Source organism: Hemibagrus wyckioides, linkage group LG08 (assembly GCF_019097595.1).
Source record: "Hemibagrus wyckioides isolate EC202008001 linkage group LG08, SWU_Hwy_1.0, whole genome shotgun sequence".
NCBI lineage: Eukaryota > Metazoa > Chordata > Actinopteri > Siluriformes > Bagridae > Hemibagrus > Hemibagrus wyckioides.
In genome coordinates this window covers 14,998,851-15,021,884 of record NC_080717.1, presented here as the reverse complement: position 1 = coordinate 15,021,884, position 23,034 = coordinate 14,998,851, and the positions used below count along the sequence as shown (strand labels likewise).

Here is a 23,034-nt window from a genome sequence, read left to right as displayed (position 1 = left end):
TCTTTAAAGCTGCTTCGTGACCATGTCCATTGTTAGAAGTACTATACAAATAAATATGAATTGAATTGATATGGAGCTGTCATGTGGTCAAGACCTGCCTGAAACTACTTTAACTGATTAGAACCAAGCATTCAACAGCCCTGTGGTATAAACACAGTTAAAGACTATAGTGCATGTTTCATACAGTTGGTACAGCATGAACCTCTAGCCTTTCATTATTTTTGACTGAGCAGTGGCACTTTTGTGTTAATGCATTCATATCAAAGCAACACCAACTAATGTGTCACTGTTATTGTAACAAATAACTATAAATGAGGCAGCCCATTTTAGCCAAAATGAAGATTTCATGTATATGCTATAAGAAAGTATTTCTTATGACGGTGTGCTATTCTCAGCATTTTTAGACTAGATGGCAATAGGCTCACCCTATGTAATAATCAAGCATTTACAAAACATTTTAGTCAAATAGGCCTTTCCTCAGTTGTGCCTCTGTGATGGAGGGTACAGGATGCCACAAGGATTGTGTTTTTGGAATATTACTTCATTAGTTTGCTACAAATGCATCAACTTCATCATTAAATTCACACGGCAGAAAGTATGATGTTAGAAAATAGAAAGTATGAAAAGACAATAACATGCAACTGTAAATCTATCAAATCATCTCAAGTGCTATGGCAGCAGTGTAAAGGTATTTGCTGGCCCTAAAATGTTAAAGCTAGGGGCTTAATGAATTTTCAAATTAATTTATCTAATATATATTTGTACACATAAGGGGCTATAGTTCTTTGGTTGTTTAATTTCAGTACAATACCACACTGTTATCAAGTTCTTACCCCTGTTGCATCCAACAGTAAGCTATAGAGGATTATACTGTATAGTATATAATGAATAATTCGATACTGGGATCATTTTGGTTGATTAAAGTTTTCTTAAACTATTTTTTATTAAAAAGAATTTTGGTGTTCCTGTGTGATTCTTAAAATGATGTATAATGTATGGCTTTGTCATTAAAATGCCATCATGTTTGACCAAAATCCAATGCATGCTAAGACCCGTAACATTTCAGATAATCGAATGACTAAACAAAAGTTTTTGACAGATTTTATTTTTAATGAAAATGTACACAGATGAAATCATAGCACAATGAAATATTTCACAACTTTGTGTTAGGACAGGTGCTGGAGGGTAACTGATGAAAGATGCCAGGATAACGATGGGAGTCAACCAGAATGACCACCTACCAACAGTGTGACTGATCATCAGCACATTTCTACTTCAATACACAAAATAGATCCTTATAAATTATATATAAATATGGACGGATATCTGCGACTGCCATTGCGTATTGTAAACTGCCAAATCTATATATCTAAATGTGTAGTATTTCCAGAACATGGTTTTTAAGAGAAATCATGGACCTGTAATAACTACCTACGAGGAAAAAAGGCCAACAGAGAAAGCGTTTACACTGTAGAGGCATATAAAACATGCAAAGGCTGATTAGATAAGGCAAAGCATGAAATGAAAAAAGGGGCTCCGAATGTGACCTACATGGTATTCAGAAGGGCTTCTTTAAACCATAAAACCTTTCAACAAATTCAACAAATTAGAGGATGGTGAGAAATTACTATCACTGGAACTCATCAAACTTAACATCAGCCTGACTTAAATAACTGTGCTCGATAAGCAACTTTTAGATCTATTCCATGGATCTATGATAAAGAATCTATAAAATTAAACATTATAATGCAATTTTTGTCTTTGGGTCTTTCTATCTCACAGTCAGAGTCAACACAAAACACATCTTCACGGGTGAAACCGATGTGTAAATGCAAATGATAGGGGTGTAAATGAAAGCTATGATGCAAAAGCAATATATATTTAAATTTATAAAAAACTGATGTTTTTACAATAAATATTCTTTTCCCTTCATGCTCTTTTTTTTTTTTTTTTTACTACCAGAACTTTGATTCCAGTATCTTGAGAAAGTCTATAAAAATATTAGTGTGGGACTGTTCGGTGTGGCTAAATAGAAAAGAGCAAATACTTCTGGGAGAAAATACCATGTAAAGCCGACATATGACCATGTTCAACTGAGCAGACAACAAAGTTTCCAGAAGAAAAAAAGGCTAACAGACTGAAAGGCAGGAAGAGGAAATGGGTGCTTAGTTCTTGAGGAAGCCGTGATCCCCTCTTCTGACAGGTGGCCACGAGAGATTTAAAAGAAGCTAGAAGAAAGGGACAGAAACGCAGGTTAGAGAAAGAGATCAAGCAGGCAGAAAGAGAAATAGCAAACCACAGGAGGACGAGGTTTACACAAACAAATCTGAAATTCTTTCACACATTTTGACACACTCAAAATATTTAGTGCATATTCAGTATTGTGTTTATGAACATGAACTGGAGCTTAGTCCCAATTATGTGCAATTGTAAGCCTGTTAAAATCAGAGGAAGGGAAGGGTGTGGGCCGTTTATTAAATAAAATTCATGGCTTAATTAAAATCCACTGAAAGTTTGTATATTGTTTATATTCATAAACGTCTCGATATAGAGTTTCTGTATATACAGGTATTAATTAGCCTGAAATACATATTCTGAGTGCACTTTCAGGATCTACCTGAAGAGGCTAAACAGGTTAAGTATACCACATCACACAGCACTGCATAGAGTATACTTCAAGCAAAGTAAGCACAGCCTTAGGAAAGTGATTAGAAGTATTAGCACACAAAGCATTCTCTGCAAATGTTGCTATAATAAAAAAAAGGCTATTTATACATAAGGAAGTCATTCTATTAGAAACCCCCAAAAGCTGGCATCCACAATGTCTTCCTATGGCCTTTAGTAGCAAATAACCAAAGACTCATGTTCAGGTCCATTAGCAAAGCTGTGTGGGTGATGGTACTACTCAGTGCAGAGCCAGGGGTTACTGCAAAGAAAAGTAAATACACACACATATACAAAGCAGTGAGCAGGGAGAGTGTAGTGAGCTTGAACATACGACCCACCGGAGGAAAGTCTCCTTACACACATCCAACCTAAGATTTAAGAGGACGACACACCTGTTCAGTGCCATTCATCATTCAACAGACCATCCTGTTTCCACCAGTACACTCATCTCTTTTATTGCTTTTCATTCATAAACTATTTATTTTTAAAATGGAGTTAATATGCACTCATCGTCCACTTTAAGAGAAAACCATATAACAGTTCACACTTTTCCCCAATTCTAATGTTTTTCATTTGAAGCTTAACTGAAGCTCTTGACCTGTATCTGTGTTGATTTCATGATCTGTGCCACTTCCGCATTAAATTATTGAGTAACTGTGTAAATGAGCAGGTGTTCCTAATAAAGTGGAATCTGAATAGAGAATCCCAGTTACAACTGGAAGCAGCAGTGTGTGAAGACAATCTTCATTCATTTTACATGATAATGTACATTAATTTCCTGTTTAATATGTACTCCTCTATTTTTAATGAGCACTTACACAGAACTACTATAATCACTGACTGTAGCCCATCTGCTGTACACAATTTCGCAGCCCCATCAACCCCCATCAGCAGTGGAAAGATGTTATCCAGGTGGTGTTTCATTATCAGTACAACATTTTCAGACAGCAGTATCTTAAGAGTTTTTGTATTCTGTACACCGTTACTGCATTATATACCTACCTTCTTCAGACATTTTTATAGAGACCACTGCTCAATTTTCCATGCATAGTTTGTTGATCATCATTTAACCCTGAATTAGCAGCCATATCTGACTAACAGAGCTTGTGATTCACTGAAGCATAGTATAAAGCAGCTAACATGGCTGAAGTCTGTAACCACTCTCAAAGTAGCCTATATGTTAAGTTTGCTTACTAAGATACTGAACAAGATGTAGGAGTATAAGGAATAAAGTGACCACTGACTGTATAAGTAGCATTAATGGAAATTGTCTGTGAAACAAAATTGGATGCTTTTTTTCTGCTCTTCTGAAGCTATTTGAGTAGAGCCCAAAATGTTGCACAAAGAATTTGTGATGAATTGAAGATCCACTGTTATCTAAACCTTGAGAAGGTTTTTTTTTTTTTTTTTTGGTGTCTCCAAACACCCAGCAACAAAAGACGCACCTTTCCAAAATATTCAAATAATGAACTGAATTATAATCAAGATAATATAAAAATATTCATGTGTGGCATTATATTTTTAAAACATGTACAATGCAGAATTTATGTCACGAAACTTGTACACAAGGAGTTTGCCCACAGTTTCAATGTTTGGTCCTTTATTATTTGTTTTAGAAGACTATTTTTACACTGACAAGTGCAATATTGATCCCTTGGCAATACTTATTAAAATCGCTAAGTACAAAATGTTCTTTTTGGAATAATGCATCACAAAATAGTTAAAGAAGCAGGTATAAGCAGGTATAAAGGTGCTGATACTTAAAATGTTGCACAGCAAAAGCTTGCCTTAATACACCTTATATAAGCGTGCTCATGGCATGTATTTTTTTTTTTAAAAACAAAAACATTGAGGCATGACCAAAGATAACTAGAAAACATTCTGATAACGTGCATCAGGATAAAATGAAACAAACACCACATGCCAAACTCCGTACTACTGATGTACTAAAGGTGTACATTACTGCTACGATTTAATGAAATAAGTTAAAATCATTTCCACCACGAGCAAAAAACAAGTGATGCACACCTTTAGTATAAGTAGTACAGGAAGAGACTTCTTGGTTGAAGCACTGGAGCCCAACCAACAAAGCCATTCCAGTTGAAACTGTTGACAAACAGCAAACCATGCCCTACTGATGTCAGTCTCATTTTAGCCCGCTATTAACACAACAGTAGTCACGCTCACTAACGTTAATAGCAAATCAGGTCATGCATTACAGATCAACCAAAACAAGTCATTATAAAGAAGAGAAACAATGGCTCTTAACATGAAATGAAAAATAAAAAATATAAGGAAACAGAATGCATTTAAGTCAACGATTCCATTCACATTAATGATCCCTCTTCAGTGTGGTTATGTATGAGGCTTGGGAGAGGAGGGAAAGGAGGGGAAGGGGAGCGGAGCAGCATGGCTCAGTAGCACTGAGGGGGAAGAACTCATTCACAGCTGGCTGGGAGAGCACTTTCTACAGGAACCCTGAACTGCAAATGAGAGAGAACGAGGATTATTTTCTCTGCTGGTTGCATTCATACTATGTTCACTTGTACACAAATCTTAAAGGTTAATGCAATGTGTTAGAGATGTTGAAAGGGGTTATGGGAAAAGTGTAAGGTGGAACGTTCTTGAAAATGAAACCTGTTTTCATTTTCAACCAACGGCATGTTTGTGTGAACCTGAACTTCCGTACAACAGCTAACTGAAGTCCAGTGGTCAGAATGCCTAAAACCGCTTGCTGACCCAGAATCAGTGCTGCCTCATCTAACGACAACAACGTCCACTGTTCCATCATTATAAATAACTACACCCTCACCCAGGTATTCATTATACAAAAATGGCGTGTATGGCAGGGCATACTTAACAGCTGAACACACCAGTAAGGTCCATGCTGTGCTGTGCAGCAGAGAAACAGTTGCTTGTGTGAAATCATGGCATGAAGAACGTCACAACATTCAGATGTGTGCGACACCTCAAATAAGATAACCACTGCCTGTACCACAGAGCACAGAATTCAGACTAATGATAGAGCTGAAAATTTACTGTCTTTGTAAGCCCTCTTTCCCTGTCACTAAGACACTTTTTGAGCTTATAATAAGATTAGTGCAATAGAGGGGATTCCATATCAAAACAAAATACTAGGCAGCAATTACTGTAATTACTGACTGCGTACACCATAGCTACAGTAGTTATGGCACAGAGAAGACACCAATGGCCACAGAGACATGCACATTACGCCCATCTGTTTTACCAGCCAAGTCATATTATTATGAACTAATTGAAAGAAATATAAAAATTCTGTCAAAAACATTCATGGAATCTTGTCCAACGGTCAAAAACGGCAATGTGTTCAACATAGACATTCAGGATGTTAGGAAGATCCTAAAATCCTAATAATGAATATTAAGTGAAATAACCCAGGTTTTCCAGTTTGTTTGATGACAGGAGACGTATGCAAAACAGGTTTGTTTTTTTTTTTGTTGTTGTTGCACCAGCCATATTTTACTCAGGCAAGGTGCACCTGTGTTTATTTGCATGCACGTTCTTAGTCGCTCACCTGCCAAATGAGCCGCACCCGCTAGCATGAAGGCTGGGGTAAAAAGTGCAAACTTATCCTTGCTTAATTCATTTCTGAGAGTCTCGAGATCCATTCGTGTATACTGAATCTCTAATTCACTTTCGATAACCACAAGGACTTTGTTATAATAGTTTCCTTAAGATATGGATTAAGCTGTGCCTTAATGTTAAGTGCCTTACCAGCATAAGGTGTCTCATGCAGCATGCAGCAAGCAGATGAGGATTTAACTGGAAGAAAGCATGGATTTAACATGCAGAAACTTGACCACACATGATGAAGAGAACACAACAATATTCCATCATACATGCCATGCCCTGCTTGGTTACTGAGGAGAACTGTACGTTTCTAAAAACACACATCCTGCAGAATAAACAGTGTTTCCTCAGTAACATGTGAATATGAAATGAACTGAGATGTATAAGAATAGTGCGCAGCCTTTGAGGGAACCTGTGGGTTTGCTCAATGAAACAAAAAAGCCAGTGAGGGGAAAAAAAAATAGAGAAAGGAAAAAAAAATGTAAACCTTCTCAGTGCAAGTGTCTTCCTCCTTTATATTGGTCTGTTGAAGTGGCCAAATCAGCTTGAATACACAACCATGAGTGATTACCAACATGTTAGGAGCAGTGGTCACTTTGACTTTAGTTTGTTTATCATTCTTGCTGGGGGAAAGGCTTAGCAAATATATCCAGTCAGTTTTAATCCAAAAACAAGAACACTAGATGTGTACACTATAAGGCTGTGATTTAAAGAAAAACTCCACCCTGAAGGACATTAAAAATGTTTTATACTGGGATATGTCACATGTTCAATAATGCAGGTGAAAATTAGATTCTGTACTTTCATTATTGCAGGGAGAAATTAGCAGTCATGTGGTGCAGTGATGTCAAATGGTAATCCCAAACATAAGTGATATCAGTCAGCTTCCTATTTAACTACTAAAAAATACTTTCTTTTCTCAATGACAGTTAATAAGACAAACACAGAAGTAGTGTAGTCACCAAACAATGGATTCATAGTTTCAGAATGAAATGCAGCTCACTAACGGGCATTAAGCATTGTTGCACTTGACTTTTAAGTGGAAATGAAGTCTCACTGGTGCCACTATGGGCAGATTATCAAACTGCATTGTGGGCAAAGTGAAACCAGTTTTTTGATGGAAGACATTTAAAACAAGTTTACATCTATTACACTATTGAAGATCAGATTAATTATAAATATTGTTATGTAATATTGTTAATTCAGTCAGGGTGGATTTTTCTTTTAAGCTTTAGTGTACAATAATAGAATTACTCTTTTTTTTAAATGTTAATTGTTAAAGATGATATTTGTAGTTATTCTAAATAACACAATGATCATTAATATCTAATATCTAAGTGATCTGAGTAATATCTAAGATATGATGATCAATATTGCTGTGTGTATTTACATAATCTTAAAATAGCTAATATTATTAGCAGCTCAGAACAGTCATATTTAATTGGAAATATTTCTCCCATGATCTGGATTAAAAGAAGCCTGGACTAAAATGTGACTTATCAAATATTTAACAACGGGCAATCAGGACAATAATAAGAGCGACGTTTACATTTAAACTTTGCTTCTTTTTTTTTTTTAAACATGCACCACTTTACATCCACTGAAAACGATAGGTTTGTATCTCTATATTGGCTAAGTAATAATCTTTGATTAGACAATGAGAGTTAATTAGATCATTAAAGGGATATCAGCTGTTCTGTGCTCATCAGGTTGACGTTTTGCGTGAAAAATGATAAGGTCATAGACGGACAGAGATCGATACTTACTTTTTCCTCTCTTTGTCCCTCTTGAGTGTGGTGGAGCTGCCTGCTTGCTGGGCCTGGGACTGCAGGAGTTCAGCTGCCGTTTTCTTCTGCTTGAAGATGTTCAGCTCGTCATCAAGAGCCTTCTTTTTATCTTCCAGCTTTTTCTTCTCATCCTGGTGCAGCTTCTTCAGACGGTCAAACTTCTCATGCAGCTAAATATGAGGACCAAATGGTCAATGGTCAAATTGCTTCCTTGTTCAGGTGAAGGAATAACATGGCACTTCATTATGCCAACATATCAGATGAGTAGATGCAAAATATATTCAAACTTATTTATCAAATTAATGATTTTGATCAATTTAATGATAAATTTTTGATAGAATTCTTTTAAAAATGGTCTGATGTAGAAACACATATGGGAAACAATGAGACTTTTTGTGTACTCCATTGTTAAAATCCAGCTAAATATTTAGCTTTTGGTATTTTCCACGTCATCCACACCCTCTACAAATACTTGTTAGTTGGTAAATTGTGTACACTTGTGTTAAAATTCAGCAAACCTCCTTCTCTGCCTCCTTCAGCTCAGCCTCTTTCTCTTTCACTCTCTGAACAAACATCTGCCTCATCTCTTCTTCCTTCTTCTGCAGCTCACCCATGAACTCATTCCTCTTGGCCTCATAAGTCTCCTGCAGGCTGGAAGGACAGAGAATAAAGTCATGATTTGCAACACAATTCATAAATATTTCTTTCTATACACATTTAAGCTTTAATGTAACGTTAACTCACCTGAAAGGTTTGCTATCAGGGTCTGTGTCTTTAAAGCCCATCTCCTCCAGTTTGCAGCGGCGGTAGAGCTCATAGTGGCGTGTGTGGGTTTGCTCCCTCAAATCCTCCATGTTCACTCGGATCAGCATCTCTCTCAGCTTCACAAAGTCACAGTGGTTCTCATTTTCCACTGAAAACAGTGAATTCTTTATGAACAGCAGGGAATGGAAGCCTTGCTACCTGATTATCATTTGAACATCATCCGTTTTAAAGAAATCCTTTCCTTGAAATACTGAATTTTATTCACACAGACTCTCATTTGGGCCTCATGAACTAAAAAATAATAATAAATAGCTAATAGTATGTACAGTTCATTTTTTTGTTAACCCTAGAAACATCTAATACAATTTTCAGAGACCCAGGATATTGGTGATCAATTTAAGAAATGGATAATAATGCAAAACATTAATAGCCATAGTTTATGGCCCTTTAATGGGTCACAAAAATTGCTGATGTCAAGGTTGAACTTGAGTTTGACATCAATTTTAAAAAGTGTGAATACATTTTGTCCAGTAGATGGTGCTCCAAAAGCCACACTACATACCTGCATGCTTTCCAATTACACATATATACACAAAAATGTGTTTAAATGCAAATTACAAATTATATATATATTATATATATACACACATACATACACACAAACAATAACAAGAACTAGGTCTTCTCAAAAAATCTCTCTATAAAGGATATTCTCTTGGACATCTGAACAGCTTCAAAACAACAATTTTCAATTTCAATACACTTGTACACGTCTTTTTTTCTTACTTAACTCACCTGAGGCTGCCTTTATTCACAATCAGACAATTTTTATGACTCACTCAATGATACAAGGACAATATAGAGTGGTGCACTATTAGATAACATTACATAAAAAGTATTATATTGCTTTAGTTTAATTCATAGTGCATAGGGAGGCAGATATTCATGCGATTAAAAAATTAGATTCAATATTTTGGATTATATATATATATATATATATATAAAAGGCCCAGATGCCACTGCATACTCATACAGCAGATTTTAACACACACACAAACACAACCCAGAATTATCATGCATTTTCTTTGCTTCTAGGTCAAGCTAAATTAAGCACTAGCCTGCTCGCAATGAATGTGTGACTTGTATCAAGATGGAACATGAGAGAGAGTGAGAGAGTGAGAGAGAGAGAGAGAGAGAGAGAGAGAGAGAGAGAGAGAGAGAGAGAGAAAGAAAAGGGGGGGGGCAGCAGCATAATGTAATTGTCACAAATCATGTTCTATTATAACTGTTCTCTCCTTCCTTACTGAATAAACAGTAAAACCATGTGTTGCCTCTAAGTGAGAAAGAGCCTGTGTCTGCAGTAACAACCCCAACTCTGAGAACCGATCTCCACTTTATTTCTGCTGCAGGACGTGACTAATACTTACCCTGAACTGTTCCCCATGGGTACTGCCGTGCCTTCACCATCTTGTTCCCGATCTTGACTTCCTCTGTACTTCCCACTACTGCAAACGGCAAATGGCCCTACACAGCCCCAAAAAGGACATGCAAATCAGAAATCAGTGTTCTTGCAACCACAATTTTTAAATACATTTGTCGCATTTGTACAGTATTATTAGCCGAAAGATGCACAGAGGAAGGTGTATTCAGAAAACAAACGAGTTTACAGAAAACGGGTATGGCCAATATTCATGAACTATTATGATTCATACAGAAAGACCAAAGCAAATCATCTGGGGCAAGAAGGCCACAGTGTTCTCACTCCTACTGGAACAGAATATTTTAGAGTGAATGCTGTTAAATGATAGCAGTCTATAAAGCAAACAAACTGCCGCCGCCCATTTATGGCAATATTTACTCTAGGGAAAGCCATCTACAGCAGTGGAGTGTTAGATATGAATCTAAGCAGTGGTAGCATCTAATATACATTCTCTGTATGAAGAACACCGAGTTTGCACTCTGTGTGAAAATGAGCGTAGTACAATAGACACTTGTCAGTTAGGGTTAGAGCTCTCACAGCACTCAGTATCTACATTTATTAACTGTCTCACACAGAGGTCTTTGTTCTGTGGGTGGCTGTGTGTGTCTTTCCCACACTTCCTGTAGTGACAGCTCACTGATTATACATTCCTGTCCATCTGGGCTATTTCCTGACAGAAAGTCAAGGATGGCAAGCTGTACACCACATGGGCTGTTTCTCCTGTCTTATTAAATGCAAAGGGAAATGATCCACATAGAAACATTAAACATAATAGAGTGCTCATGAACATAAATGAATATAAACAACAAATGCAAATGATGACTATACAGTTTATATAGTGCCAAAATTTTCAAATTTTGTAATCTGAGAAAAAATACAAAACTATAACACTGCCAACCGAAATCTCACACTGATTTACTGCTAAATCCAAACAGCCTGGATCTGACTACTAAAGACTTCTCAAGGAAATGTAAATATAACCTCATTCAACACTCAATTTCTGGGTCAAGTAATTTCTCTGTCATTTAAAATTGTGCACATTTTCCCTAAAGATAAAGACATTTACATACAAGTATGCTTTTAGACATAGATATAAATTTGGGGAATAAATCTTTTATTTAATATGGCATGGTTTTCATATAGAAACCCAGTAAGAGGTGTGCATTGTGACTGGGATCCTACTGAAAACTAAAGGCACATTTATTCATAAAAGTCTAGTTTCTGTGATTTCATCAGGGTGAAACTGCTTGTAATTAAACCAATCAAAAAGAAAAAAACCTCAGCTGAGGGGTGTGAACGGGATGAAACTGGGCATATAACTCAAAGTAAACAAAGCTTTGCCAAGTGTAAAGAAAAACTCACTTGACCCCAGAAAACATGGAGCTACACTCAGTTTAAACCATATAACTGAAATTACTGCATTTGCACACCTGACCTTCTATTCTACAACTGACATGTCTTTTCCAAAACCATGACCATTAACACTGACTTGGTTCCCCTTTTTAGTGTTCTGGGAAAGTTCTACACTAGATTTTGGTGCATGGCTGTGGGAATTTTTGCTCATTCAGCCACAAGAGCATTCATGAGGTCAGTTACTAATGTCAAGTAAGGAGACCTGGTATAAAGTCCTTGTTCCAGTGATTAGTGGGGTCAAGATCAGGGTGTTTTGCAGGTCAATTTATCCAAAATCAACCTTGGCAATACATGTCATTATGAATCTCTCTTTGTGCATCATCATGTTAAATCTGTTTTAGCCTGTTTTTAATATGGAGTTGGCCCACCCTTTGCAGCTTTAACAGCTTCAGCTCTGCTGGAAAGGCTTTCCACAAGGTTTAGGAGTGTGTTTATGGGAATTTTTGACCATTCCTCTAGAAGTGCATTTGTGAGGTCTGGCACTGATGTTGGACGAGAAGGTCTGGCTCGCAGTCTCCACTCTAATTCATCCCAAAGGTGTTCTATCAGGTTGAGATCAGGACTCTGTGCAGGCCAGTCAAGTTCCTCCACACCAAACTCTCCCATCCATGTCTTTATAGACCTTGCTTTGTGCACTGGTGTGCAGTCATGTTGGAACAGGAAGGGGACATCCCCAAACTGTTCCCACAAAGTTGGGAGCATGAAATTGCCCCAAAATATCTTGGTATGCTGAAACATTAAGATTGTCTTTCAGGGGAACTAAGGGGCCAAGCCTAACCCCTGAAAAACAACACCTGAATTTTATGATTTGGAGGAGTGTCTCAAAATATTTGGCAATATATTGTATGATCAGGTGTTCACAAACATTTGGTCATATGGTGCATTACAAGATAATTCTTCAAATGACTAGTTTTTGTGTAAGACATCCATCATTTATTTATTCATCATATATTTAGTTTTAACAATCCAAATCCCCCATAACATTTCACTTTATTCTAGCTTAGTGGCTCACTTCTACAGTTTGGTTCACCTCCTGTATTTTAAAGCATTTTCTCTCCACAATTGATCCACACTAGAGACCAACTTGCTCACGTCAGTCTCAGACCATTTGTCTGTTCTGAATGCTGGAGTTACTTACGTTCATAGTAGAGTTGATCTCTGCCACAGTCTCATCATCAGTCGGGAACTGGTAAATCTGCACTCCATTGCTGACAAGCTCGCTGGTAATCTTAATCTTGAACTTGGCCAGTTCACTCTTTGAGATGGCATCTGACTTGGCAATGATGGGGATGATATTCACCTGCATTAATGGCAATAAGCAATACACATTCATCAGAAGCAGATAAACATGAATGCTGATAAACCATTCCTGAAGCTTTCCCCTGTTTTGTTTAATAACAGAACTAACAGAAGCAGAAAATTCCTAACTGCATGTGGATACTATTACCACACAAGCCTTTACAGTGATTCATATAATGCTGGTGTCATATGGAAATGTAACTTTTATGAAATATCTATCTAACAGCAATCATATGGGCAGTGAAAACCACTCAAGAAAATAAAAAAAGCTCAGTCAAGGGTGACACCACACAGTGCTGGTTCAAAATTAGCATTTTTTATGACTGTCCCAGAATCATCTCAGGAAACTATTTTAATCTTCCCAGAGGAATCTTAACTGCCCTAATTGTGAAACTCGACCTTTTCATGACAAAAAAAATTAACAATCTTTAAACTAATGTAAATGTATAGCAGTATGAGGGTTGAAGAAGCTCTAAAAGCTGAAGATCAAACCATTTACAAATATACATTACTCACATTCCACTTTATTAGGAACGTCTGCTTATTCAAGAAGTTACCTAATCAGCCAATCAAATGGCAGCAGCACAGTTTATAAAATCATGCAGATACTGGTCAAAAGCATCAGTAAATTTTCACATGCAACATCAGAACTGGGGAAAATGTGTCACGTTAACCATGGAATAGAGAGAGAGAGAGAGAAGTAGAAGTAAAAGGAAAAAAAAGAAAAAGAAGAGATAAATGCGCATCTTATGTACAGGTGGTTTGAGCTAAATACACATAGGAGTAGTAGCATACACAAAGGATTTACCATATTAGGGATACCACAGGTAAAGAAGTCTGATGGGCACAATTTCTATCCCTCTTAGTAACACAATACAAAAAAACACTACAGTTGTACCTTGTTGCACTTTTTATTTAATTATTCATATATTTATATATACTGCCCAGTTTGCCCATCTAGACAGCGATCAGTGTGTAAAACGTTTGCCAAATATGTCCTAATTTAGTTTAACTCTAAATTGGTCATTACTACAATAAGAGGAAGAGATTTATTTAGTACAGTACATGCAAATGTAGACTGTTAAAACAAATCATGAGTGGTTACAGATTATATTTGACTTTGTAACCACAGAGAACTTGTGATTTTAACACAACCCTAATTAACACCAGCAAACTAAACAAATCAAATGGATGGAGTACAATTTAATAACCCATAAGCCCAAACAATGCCTTCAGCAGAGCTTTAAACAGCACTGACCTTACTGTCCAGCTTCTTCATGGTCACCAGATCCAGAGATTTTAAGGAGTGTCCAGTGGGTGCGATGAAGTACAAACAGGCATGGATACGCGTGTCATGATAACTGTGAAGGGTTCGCTTGATCTTCAGCTCTTCTTGAAGGTAGGCCTCGAACTGAGTGTCGATGAACTCCACGATCGGTTTGTAGCTGCAAACAGAAATGTAGAATAATGCACTTCAATCTAAAAACATAATAAAGTACTAAACCTAAAAATGAAGGGACATGCCATTGTATGCTGGCATCAGCTGGACAGAAAATGACTCCCTCTCTATTTGAATAAAATCCATTTAAATAGAAACAGTTTGACCCGAGCGACCAATCATGAACAGATTTGCTCTTAACAGCAGAATTCCCACTGCTATGTTAATAAAGGGACGGGCATCTGCCTGATGATGCCACTTTTTATCCTGTATCTCGAGCATATTTCTTAAAAAAGAGCCACAATTTCTTTTTATGGCTGATTCCTTGGTTCATATGAATTATTAAGCCTTGCCCACTCCAATTTACAAAATCTGCCATAATATGCAAAATATATTTTTGTAAACTAGTCCTAAGATTGTTTTCAGATCAGAAATTTGGTGTAACAGACTCAGGAGGCTGTGAGCCTTAATAATGATCATGAACATGATGTAATTTGTAAACAATATGGCCACGATATGCCAATGAACAGAATTGGGCTGGAGCTGGTTTGTACCAACAGTTGCACTTCATGAATACCTAGGCAGAATTACACAAATTTAAATGCATGTAAGCCAAAGGATTCTGAGGTGATATGCAACGTCTACATACACACGATTATCAGTCAATCACAAATACTTTCATTACTACACCAAACTCATTCGCACCTGTCCTCTTTGTTGATCTGGTCTCCGAAGCCGACCGTGTTGACGATGTTGAGCTTAAGGCGAACGTTGCTCTCCTGCAGTTCATACGTGTTGGACTTGAGCTGCACTCCAGGCTGGTTGTGCTGAGTCGGCTCGCCCTCAAACTTGGTGTTGAACAGGGTGTCCATGAGAGTGGACTTTCCCAAACCGGTCTCCCCTAAAGATCACATAACAGCTGCATTAGTAGAATCAGTAGAAACTTTAGGCATCAGAGTCCAAGTGGGCAATGGTAAAATACACACAGGCCTTACTTACACACTCTCCTTTTATTAAAGTAATTCAAATAGCCACATATTCTCTCACATATTTTTGTAAAATATATTATTTACTGCAACATCCATCATTTCATTAGGCTTTCTAATTCAGGCAGTCAAACTTTTTCCACTTTCATCATCTTGGCTGCTCATGGCTTCTCATTCCTGTGCTCCATAAAAGCAATAAAAAAAACCCTAATCATTCTACACCACCAGAATGTTAATTATATGGCTAGCTCTCATTGGCCACTTCTGACATTCAACTTGTAAAGTACTTTTCCAGGAGTTTCCCTTCTGTCTGCCTGAGGGAAGTGTTTTCACATAGAATAATATAGGAGCTTAGCATTTTATGTCTGTTGTCAAAAAATATATTATCTTACTGATGCTGAGCAAAGTTGAAACCATAGTTTAAACACTCAGTGATGGGATTTAAATCACCATCAGATCAATTAGAAAATGGCAGCAGAGGCTTGACTCATTGATCATCCGACCCATTCTGACTAATCCACGAAGCAGGATCTGATTGCTCACTGAGTCACAAGCATTTCCTCTTCTCTTCATAATATATATATATATATATATATATATATATATATATATATATATATATATATATATATATATATATATATATATATATATATATATATATATATATATATATATATATATACACACACACACACACACACACACACGTATATGTATGTATTATCGGTCTCAAAGAATGGAGTTGGAATGTACGACACAAACATTCAGTAAACTAACAAAATGTTAGGATTAATCATGGTAACAGTATCAGACTTTAATTCAAACAATTATACACTATATTGCCAAAAGTATTCGCTAACCCATCCAAATAATCAGAATCAGGTGTTCCAATCACTTCCATGGCCACAGGTGTATAAAATCAAGCACCTAGGCATGCAGACTGTTTTTACAAACATTTGTGAAAGAATGGGTCGCTCTCAGGAGCTCAGTGAATTCCAGCGTGGAACTGTGATAGGATGCCACCTGTGCAACAAATCCAGTCATGAAATTTCCTCGCTCCTAAATATTCCACATTCAACTGTCAGCTGTATTATAAGAACGTGGAAGTGTTTGGGAACGACAGCAACTCAGCCACGAAGTGGTAGGCCACGTAAACTGACGGAGCGGGGTCAGCGGATGCTGAGGCGCATAGTGCGAAGAGGTCGCCAACTTTCTGCAGAGTCAATCGCTACAGACCTCCAAACTTCATGTGGCCTTCAGATTAGCTGAAGAACAGTGCGCAGAGAGCTTCATGGAATGGGTTTCCATGGCCGAGCAGCTGCATCCAAGCCATACATCACCAAGTGCAATGCAAAGCGTCGGATGCAGTGGTGTAAAGCACACCGCCACTGGACTCTAGAGCAGTGGAGAGGCGTTCTCTGGAGTGACGAATCGCGCTTCTCCATCTGGCAATCTGATGGACGAGTCTGGGTTTGGCGGTGGCCAGGAGAACGGTACTTGTCTGACTGCATTGTGTCAAGTGTAAAGTTTGGTGGAGGGGGGATTATGGTGTGGGGTTGTTTTTCAGGAGCTGGGCTTGGCCCCTTAGTTCCAGTGAAAGGAACTCTGAATGCTTCAGCATACCAACTTTGTGGGAACAGTTTGGAGCTGGCCCCTTCCACTTCCAACATGACTGTGCACCAGTGACCAAAGCAAGGTCCATAAAGACATGGATGACAGAGTCTGGTGTGGATGAACTTGACTGGCCTGCACAGAGGCCTGACCTCAACCCAATAGAACACCTTTGGGATGAATTAGAGCGGAGACTGAGAGCCAGGCCTTCTCGTCCAACATCAGTGTGTGACCTCACAAATGCGCTTCTGGAAGAATGGTCAAAAATTCCCATAAACACACTCCTAAACCTTGTGGACAGCCTTCCCAGAAGAGTTGAAGCTGTTATAGCTGCAAAGGGTGGACCGACGTCATATTGAACCCTATGGATTAGGAATGGGATGTCACTTAAGTTCATATGCGAGTCAAGGCAGGTGAGCGAATACTTTTGGCAATATAGTGTATTTCCAGCTTTTCTTCGTTTTAATATCTGTTTACTAAATCAACATAAGCTGTTCAACCTCTTCAACATCATTATTTAACATAAATTGCCATCGAAATTTTGTGGCTGAAGATGTGGAATTCACATTCATATTGTGGTTCATCCAAAATGGCATATACTATATAAAAGCCATTATTTCATGCCACATATAATGATGTAGAGAGTAGGCTGCTATTTCCCTAGACCTTGACTAGCTCTGCTTTGATTATTGTACTGTTGTTTTAGGAAATTAACATTGTCTATTGGGTGTGTTAGACCAGGAAACACACAAAAATGTGCAAAACCAGGGTTTGAAACCACTGTCCTAGATGCCTTCTGAGTGCTGTGTTGAATGCAAAACTAAAACTACTGGAATGTTTGTGCTATCTATAGATTTTGTGCTTACACACAATCCTCAAGATGATACACAAAAATCACAACTTGATTAGCATGGTCACCTTTACAAATAATGAACGCAGCATAAAAACAAATAATGGAGAATCCAAATATTTCTCATGCTTTCACCCCATCTGCAACACCAGCACAGGGAAATCTCGCTCACCTTCAACGTATGGAGCTTAGAAGGGGTCCAGAAAAGTCAGCTAGGTATCTTGAACTAAACAAATCTTGGCTTTTGAAAAAAAATCTCCCTATCTTTCTCTGAAATTGACATTCCTAAATCAGCTACCCACATTAAAATAAAATATCTCTTAAGATAATCTGTATGCAACGTGTCTTAATAGTATTACATAGTAAAAGAAGACTTCAATGCATTTACTTCCTGTTTCTTACCAAACATTTTGTGCAAGTATATGGAGAGTAAAATGTATGTTCATTGTAGGCAACTGTCAGAAACATTTAACACATGGCCAAATTCGTACCTTAACTTTAAAATAACTGTTTTTAAGCAATATCTTGTCTCGCATAGCCAAACCTTCAGATTGACCGCAGAAGGTCTGGACTCCATAGCAGCTTTTATTGGGCAAAAACCATCCAAGAGGGTGTCTGACTGACCTGTCCAGCAACCAATCACAGTTAGTTTTGTTCACTTTTAGGTCCGAGAAAATGTAGTCAATGTTCCTACCAAATCCTTTGTTTAAGAAATTTGTGCAAATTAATGAATCTATACCGTGAACTCTGGATAATATGTAAAATCCAGCATTTAGTTGATCGTCATAAGCGCTCACTGTTGCAGTTGTAAACATGACAGATTCCTTTTTCCATTAGTGAAATAGAGCATTACAATGGCTTTATTTCCAGACAAACTGTAGAATCCAACCAATCAGATGACATCTTCAAAACTCCTGAAGTGTTTCCAATTTTGCATGTCATGCATCAGATGTTCAGCCAACGGTTCGTGGGAATGATGTCTGAGGCTGAGACTATATTATATTTCACCCATTACACGGACACAGACTATTTTTAGTGCAGTATTCAGTATTTTTTAATGGACTGTAAGAAAAACAATATTCAGTTTATAAAATCCCCTTAAAAACACACCCCTTCTGCCTATCACATAGTTGGAATGTTCATACACTACAGTCAGAGGACCATTAAACAAACCCACAGAAAATTTCCAGGCCAGAACAGCATTTATATGATACAATTCTGACAGGAGAGTGCGGCGAAATAATTTTTAAGTAGAATTGTATAATTTAATGTAGAATTAGGATTCCAAAACATAGAAGTTATTCAACATCTGCTGATAACATTCAGTTTTATGACTATATGTCAGGAACCTTTGGATTAACTTCACCATTTGAATAGGGCCATAAAAAAGATCACATATTAACTGGAGCACAATACTCTGAGACGCAAAATATCAAATCAGTGTGAGCATTGTGACAAATCTTAAACATGACGGTTCTGTTTTAATTAATCGTAGCCTTTATTTACATTTATATTTGTTCATTTGGTTAACAACTTACATGATTCACAGTTAAGACAGTACTTGCTCAAGGACTGAACAGTGGCAGCTTGGTGGGGCTTGGACTTAAACTCACAGCTTTCCAGTCAGTAGCCCAAAGCCTCAACCACCGAGCCACCACTGTCCATATAATAAATCAAGCATGATCACATCAAGGGTTCACTAATGTGTTTCTAATGGTATTGCAAAGTCTGCTACATTTATAACATGTAGCAATAATCTCAGTATATTATTCTGTTCATATAGAAGATTGTTCTATTACGTATATCTCATAAGTAGACAATTTCATTCATCAGCCGTCAGGAAGAAGTCAGCATCCAACGTTAAAACAGCAGTAGGCAAAAACAATATGAAGAGCAATTTTGACCCAGTTTAAGCAAACAAGCACTAACTGCATCACAAAAAGTGACTGATGGCTATAAACGAGAAGAATTTACCATGACACACTTACCAACGCAGAGGATGTTGAAGCAGAAGCCATGGTTAACAGACTTGTTGACCAGTTGGTCCGGCATGCTGTCAAAGCCAACATGGCCAGAGAGTGGCACTGCACGTGCTCCCTCTCCCTACAAACAAAACCAGGTCAATTTTCAGTACAAATGTGCAGAGAACTACGTAGGTTTTTATTGCTAGTAACACTCACTGAGAAGTATATATGTATTCAAACGAGACTAAAGACTGTGATCGTTCCCCAAATCCCTTAGATCAAATATAAAAAGAAAATCCATGCATCTAATAAATGGTCCAAGGCTGTATGTGTACATGTGCATCTCATGTCCCAGTGTTCAGTATGTCTGTAATGGCAGAAAATCTCTACTATAGTAGAGATACTATACATAAATAAACTTGGCTGCTATTCTTTCCTTATAAGTTCACACAAATCGAAAAAGCACAAATCAGGTAGGGAACTGTTCACTTCCTTTTTCCTGTCTGACAGTAACCGTTCAAAACCACAGCTAAAAGTTCAAAGATCTACTTTTCACTAAAGTAGCAGTGCTGATACCTGTGAAACATTTTACATTACACTTACTGTACATACCACTATAATGAACCGGTCTATACACACATCTGCTCAACACCATTGTATTCATACAGGTTATGCATTTGGCTCTTTATGCATTTTAACAATAACGTTGTCAGCAGCTCTGCACCTGGCCTGCTCAGGCTCGAACAGGAAACGCTGTACTTGCGTTCACCAGGCAGACATGATGTCTGAAACAGCAACCATAAATGTGTTACGGTTAAAGCTAAGGAATACTCTATCCAATTTTTAAGTGTTACTGCACAGAAAAAGGACATGTTTTAATGTATATAACACTGAAGTCACGTACAGCCTCTTGAGTTAAAATGCATCCCCATAATGTGTACACCAAGGTAAATAAAATTACTTTTAGGATAAAAGAACAAATGTTCTTGTTGTGAACTGTTAAAATAACGTCAAAAGGTCTGCTAGTTAAGATCAATAAAAGATGTTTTATATATATTTGCAGTTCCAGGTTAATGTGCATATACTGAGAAGTTTTAGATTGATATAAAACTAGTCTATCTAGACTATGATCTATATAACAATATACTATAGACAGAACAAATTTATTTAAGCAGCTGCTCCACATAAACATATGATATGATTTTATATTAATTAGAATCATTTCAACACCACAGTGGGTGAAAATGTACCAGAGGCTTTAAACTGATATCTCGATTAAAATATTGTTGGTCTGCATTTATATAAAATGTGCTATAGTGTAGTGCAGTGTATCACTGGGTGGATTTACACTGTTATAAATGAGAAATTAGATGAGAGTCTTCTGCTGCCTGTAGGATGAGTCAGAAAATAAAAGCTCATCTCATGGCTCATGCCATGTATGGTATATTACTCTTAAAATATATATTTTTATTTTTGTTGAATCACTCTTCACATCGTCTCCTCAGTGGTAGACAACGCCCACTGCACAGGATGGGAAAATAAAATAACGGTACCGAGGCGCAAGACATGGCCGGCTCTTCTTCCTTTACGGACGCCATTAAAGAATGGATTATATGCTCTATATGTGAGACTCCACACACACACACACACACACACACACACACCACTCGATATTTACCATGCCAATAGCTGCAAATGCTGCATTCGGTTTGGTGTGCAGCTTCATCGACATATAAAGCCATCAACATGTGAGTTCGAGGTCAAGCCCCAAAAAATACAACTCGAACAAAACTAATACAAATGAATGGCTTCGCCAAATCAACAGGACTGTAGTGGAATTACACAACAATTACAGGCCTCTGGTCCATCTTCATCCACTCTATTTCCTCTATACTCTCCGCTCCGCTACCACCTACGTGCTGTTTATTATGCAGCGCTACAACGTTTGTAATAAAGCAATAATTTAACGGATCCTCTTAAATAAACCAAAACGCAAATCATTGGAGCCATTGTTGATTTACCGCTGAGATTTTACTACACATCCAGTAACAAAGCATCGTCCCCAAGCTAAAAGATCACTTACCGCTTGTCGGGCTATCTCAGTGGCCGCCATGCTCCGTCTCTGGATAAAGAGCCTGCACAGGAAACGGCAAAGCGCGCGCACACACACACACACACTCAACACACACGCTTTACACACACACACACACACAGAGAGAGAGAGAGAGAGAGAGAGAGAGAGACACGCACGCATGCGCACGCGCGCACGCACGCACGCACACACGAACGCACGCATGCGCACTCACACACACGCACCAAAACCTGCCTGTGCCAGTTTACACACACGAAGGAGCCAACACAAAGAGGTTCATTCACATATTCTTACATACATACGTACTTATAAAATTACACATACACCAATCAGCCATAATATTATGACCACCTGTCTTATATTGTCCTGGCCCGTCATGCACTGTGTATTCTGACACCTTTCTATTAGAACCAGCATTAACTTCTTCAGCAATTTCAGCAACAGTAGCTTGCCTGTTGGATCAGATCACACAGGCCAGCCTCAATGACCCTTGGCCTTGACCCACGTGCATCAATGACCCTTGGCCGCCCATGACCCTGTCACCTGTTCACCACTGTTCCTTCCTTGGACCACTTTTGATAGATACTGTCCACTGCAGACCAGGAACACCCCACAAGAGCTGCAGTTTTGGAGATGCTCTGATCCACTCGTCTAGCCATTACATTTTGGCCGTTGTCAAACTCGTTCAAATCAAGTTTTATGGCAGAATAAACCCAGAAAACAAGTACTTTCTACAAAAAACTTGCCCCCCACACACACACTCTTAGAATGGGTAATTTTCTATAAAACATAGTGAGGAATGTTTTAAAGCTCATAGGCATTAGTAGCCACAACTTATAAAACATTAAGATGAACCCAGATAATCTGAAACAATCTTATATTACCTCTTTTAAAAGCTTAGGTCTTAGGTCTTTTGTTATGAAGTCAAAGAATTTCTGCAAAAAACTAAATACAATTTATGTATTTTCTTTCATTTTTATACTCTTAATCTTGCTTGAATAAATGTACTTTATGGTATTAGGTTCTATTTCACCCTTCACACCACCAGGGCCAGTGTCTAATACCTGATA

General features: G+C 37.8%; 1 protein-coding gene across 6 annotated transcripts; it reads right to left on the bottom strand.

Moving 5' to 3' along the window:
• Positions 1 to 1,087: 1,087 nt before the first annotated feature.
• septin6 (septin 6) lies at positions 1,088 to 22,105 on the bottom strand. Of its 6 annotated transcripts, none has more exons than XM_058396813.1 (11): positions 21,956 to 22,105; positions 19,897 to 20,011; positions 15,164 to 15,359; positions 14,279 to 14,465; positions 12,860 to 13,021; positions 10,256 to 10,352; positions 8,808 to 8,976; positions 8,582 to 8,714; positions 8,043 to 8,233; positions 3,006 to 3,035; positions 1,088 to 2,228 (listed from the first exon to the last, which is right to left on the bottom strand). In XM_058396813.1, exons 1-11 carry the CDS (start codon positions 21,983 to 21,985, stop codon positions 2,219 to 2,221), a joined length of 1,320 nt encoding a protein of 439 aa, XP_058252796.1. In that variant the 5' UTR covers positions 21,986 to 22,105; the 3' UTR covers positions 1,088 to 2,218. The 6 variants fall into 6 exon arrangements, 5 of the variants coding, with proteins under 5 accessions (XP_058252796.1, XP_058252800.1, XP_058252797.1 ...); XR_009205302.1 differs by lacking the exons at positions 1,088 to 2,228; positions 3,006 to 3,035 and adding exons at positions 4,251 to 5,150; positions 6,764 to 6,820; XM_058396818.1 differs by lacking the exons at positions 1,088 to 2,228; positions 3,006 to 3,035 and adding exons at positions 4,251 to 5,150; positions 6,421 to 6,468.
• Positions 22,106 to 23,034: the final 929 nt, after the last annotated feature.